The sequence below is a fragment of the Galendromus occidentalis genome, unplaced genomic scaffold (assembly GCF_000255335.2).
Source record: "Galendromus occidentalis unplaced genomic scaffold, Mocc_1.1 scf7180000077536, whole genome shotgun sequence".
NCBI classification, from domain to species: Eukaryota; Metazoa; Arthropoda; class Arachnida; order Mesostigmata; family Phytoseiidae; genus Galendromus; species Galendromus occidentalis.
In genome coordinates, this window is record NW_003805524.1 from 8996 (window position 1) to 12909 (window position 3914).

Below are 3914 nucleotides of genomic sequence, written 5' to 3' on the forward strand. Positions count from 1 at the left end.
GAGAGTGGACTTGATGAGACGTTCATGTGTCGAGGCAATTAGTCCGTCATCGACATAGATGGCAAGCAGAATTAGCTCACTCTGCGGGCCGTGCCAAATGTAGAGGCAATGGTCCGCTTGGCTCTGGGTGAAGCCCAGTTCGCAGAGCACACCGGCAAGCTTGCGATTAAAGCAACGAGGAGCTCGCTTCAAACCGTATAATGATTTTTGCAGAAGGCATACCCTTCCTGATCCATCATCGAATCCAGGAGCTTGGGACATATACAATTCTTCGTCCAGGTTGCCATAAAGGAAGGCTGTAGTACTGTCGAATAGCCGTAAATTAAGGCGTTTCGAGGCGCAGATGGCAAGAAGTGTGCGGATGGTGTCAACGCGGGCAACCGGGGCAAATAGCTCTTGATAGTCTATCCCCTCTATTTGTTTAAATCCGCGTACAACGAGACGCGCTCTGTAGCGGTCGACTTTGTTTTCCGCATTGGTCATAATTAGAGCTCGGACTTTCATGCAAAATGCATATTTTGCATAAAAGTGCATAAACTGAGCTGATTTCCCCAGAAATGCATGTTTCGTGATTTCGTGGCATAAAGAGCATATATTGGCTGACTGAAGTGATGGAACGCCCTAACGCAGTTGCATGCTCGCGACCGAAGGAGGCTAATCCATGATCAGAGAGTCTCCGTGAGAACGAGGCGATCCCTGCAGTTCGCATCACGGCAAATGGAGTATGTCTTCCACGTCTTCTGCAAGGTGCAGGTCGGGCCGAATGCGACGCGCGAGATGCCTCGTGCTCATACGGATGTGCACGAACGCCATCGTTCGCATCAGGTGGTGATTCGATGAGAAAAACGGTGCGTGAATGTTCGGAACGATCGGAAGTTGTTTTCAAGTGATCTTCGGTACTGCGCGCCCGGAAGCTCAACGAAGATGCCGAAGCACAAGTCCTCTGTCAGATCTCGGGTGGAGTCATACGTGAACACCCTAGACGCGGCCGAAGCCGCAAGCATCGCAGCTACTCAGCAGCTCTTGAGAGAAGACTCCGTGAGAGAGCAACTCGCTTTTATCAAGGCTAATCTGGGACATCTACCGCAAGGAATTGAAAGACTAGAGGAAAGAGAAGTCCCGCTCGCCGAGAGCCTCGAAGTCTTCGAAGGAATTATCAGAGTTCTCGATATGATCCCCAACACCGCCGGTGAAAGATTCCGGAATAAGTGTAAATTTGTTCTGAGTCGAAATCCTGACTATGAACGAATCAGGTCCATCGCTCAAGTTCTGAGAGGAGACTCTCCCGATAGCAGTCTCGAAGGTTTTAGCCCCAGTGAACTGTCAGCCTTTAAATTCGCTCCTATCACGTCGGTAGACGTGGAGAGGAGTTTTTCTATGCTTAAGTACATCCGTGACGATCGGAGGCATAGTTTCACCTTCGAGAATCTTAAAATGGTGCTTGTGATATACTGTAATCAATAAATAAGTTGACGAATCTGGTACGCTGTTCGTGCATATATCCCGCGGTATGGTGCATATCTTGTCTGTTTTGAGAGCATATTTGCATGCATATTCTGACTTTTTTTAGGGCATGAAAGTCCGAGCTCTACCCATATTCTTCCCTTGCATGCAATAAAAGAGAATACGGAATCTATCGATTGGTGTCCTTCGTTCACAATTCCCGTTCCTTGCCATGGTCAACATGCGTTGTCTGAGCATCCTCGCTCTTTGCTTCATCGCCGTGCAGGCTCAGGAGCTCGATACCCAAAGTTGTGAGTCGCTCCAACGAATCCTTAACGGTATTTTGGGGAATTCTAATATAACGCCGTCATGCTGCTTCAGTCCCTCAATGCGTCCAGATGAGTCTCAATGAGCAGCTTGCCAGCTACCGCGAGGAGTTCAACAACCGTCTGGGGAAAACGCTCGATGCGGCAAGCCCGGCCGCGAAGGAAATCCGGAACGGGGTGGGGCCGGTGGACAACGTTTCGAATCTCCGACAAGCCCACGGGGCCCAGCCACCTCCACAGTATCCGAATACTCCGTCGGCAAAGATTTCGCGTCGTTCGCAACATCCGGGCCCTTTTCAATTTTCTCCGCGAGAGCGACGACCGCAGGCCCACTGGGCTCCATCACCGCTCCGACGGATTCTGGACGTTCTTTCCTCGGCAACTTCGTGGCGTTAGCGATGCCCGATTTCTTCTTTCGTCACGGAGGTAGTCACTACAGCGGGCGGTGTCGATAACACCGCCTTCTTAGTAACCTCACCTGCAGGGGCGAGTTCATGGGACCCACCGTTTGCCACCTCTGCCTCGGGGAAAGTGCTTACCGGTCCAACCTCGGGAGTGGCGTTCTCATTTTCGTCACCTGCTGCCGGCACAAGGGAAAGCGCTCGGTGTCCCGCGAGCATGGTCTCTTGCCGACGCGTGAAATCCCCGGATACATAGGTTGGAGCGCCCACGGGATGAGCCCCTACCCTACGCAGTGCCGTCGAACGACGATAGAACGGCTCCCGCTCAGACGGAGCCATCGCCTCCCAGACTGTGATCATTTCTTCCCGGATCTCGTCCCAGGTCATGGCAGCGTAACCGGGATCGCGAACTCGGAGATCACAAGGGAACACCCCGTAGGGTGAATTGTGGAAGGTGCGGCGGCTCGCACAGGCATGCTTCTTCTTCTTTCGGCGACGCTCTTCGGTCGGAATTTCAAGGGGAGGACTCGACGGAAGTCTCCGGGAACGCTCATCGCGACGTCTCTCGTCCTCTTCATTGTCACGACCACAGCGACCGGCTACTACTGCACGAACTCCAGGGCTGAACATGATGAAAATCACACGAGTCGGTCGGGACACTGAGGCAGGAGCGTACCACCGATCACCAGAGACGGGAACGGAATGATCTCGGAATGACCGACGTGGAGCGAAAACGGAGGAAGACGGTCAGAAGGAAAAAGTAAAACAAATGTGTCAAGTGCTTCCGATCGATTTCGATGTGACACCGATTCAACGCGGAAGGCATGAAAGTTCACGGGGACCTCTTCCCGGAAAACATGTTGTCGACATCAGCCCGGGGGAATGTCACATACGAACAAGTCGCATGGTGATCGAATCGGGGAAGCCGACTAATTAGTTGAAATGTGTATATAACTACTAGTATTACATGATTCCGATGGAGAATAAATTCGCGCCACAGAGAGGGTTGTGCGGAATAGAGTTCAGGAGGGAAGGAAGATCTATCTATATATATAAAAACGTATGTCTGTTTGTCTGTCTGTCTGTTTGTCTGTCTGTCCGGGGTACCCTATAGACTCGAAAACGGCCGAACCGATCGTCGTGAAAATTTGTGAGCGTGTTCTGTGGGATCCAGCGGTGGTTATAGGGGGGTCAGTTCTCCGATGCGATGAGTCCTTCTACCTTAAAAAAATTATTTGAGTGCTCCACCCACGAAAATACGAAAACTCGGAAAAAAATTGAAAAATCTGAAATTCGCTAAATTCACTAACGCCTGTACCGATCGCCGCAAAAATTCAGGGGTGGGTTCCCGGGAGCTTCAGGAAGGTCATGTGAGGGTCGTCGTTCTCATGTGATGGGTCCGCCCACCATAAAAAAATTATTTGAGAGGTCCTCTCATCGAGAATCAAAGATTTCATAAAGGGAAACACGTGAATTCGCAGGACTTTCAACGGCTGGAGCACTATGAGGGGGCGCATTCTCGGGAGCTCCTAAGAAGGCTATCGGGGGTTGCCGTCGTCATTGGCCTCTGTCTTTCTACTAATGAATCTCGCTGAAAATTGCTGTAGCCGTGAAGGGTATAGATTTTCCGAAGAACATATGGAATAGAAGCGGGGGTACGGGAGAGTGGGGAAACGGGAAACGGGAAAGCGGGGAACCGGGGAAGTGGGGAACCGGGGAAGTGGGGAACCGGGGAAGCGGGTTA

General features: G+C 51.5%; 1 protein-coding gene across 1 annotated transcript; it reads left to right on the forward strand.

Moving 5' to 3' along the window:
- The first annotated feature begins 924 nt into the window (after positions 1–924).
- LOC108864945 (uncharacterized) lies at positions 925–1464 on the forward strand. Its single transcript, XM_018641471.1, has one exon. The coding sequence runs from the start codon at positions 925–927 to the stop codon at positions 1462–1464; it is 540 nt and encodes a 179-aa protein (XP_018496987.1).
- The last annotated feature ends 2450 nt before the right edge of the window (positions 1465–3914 follow it).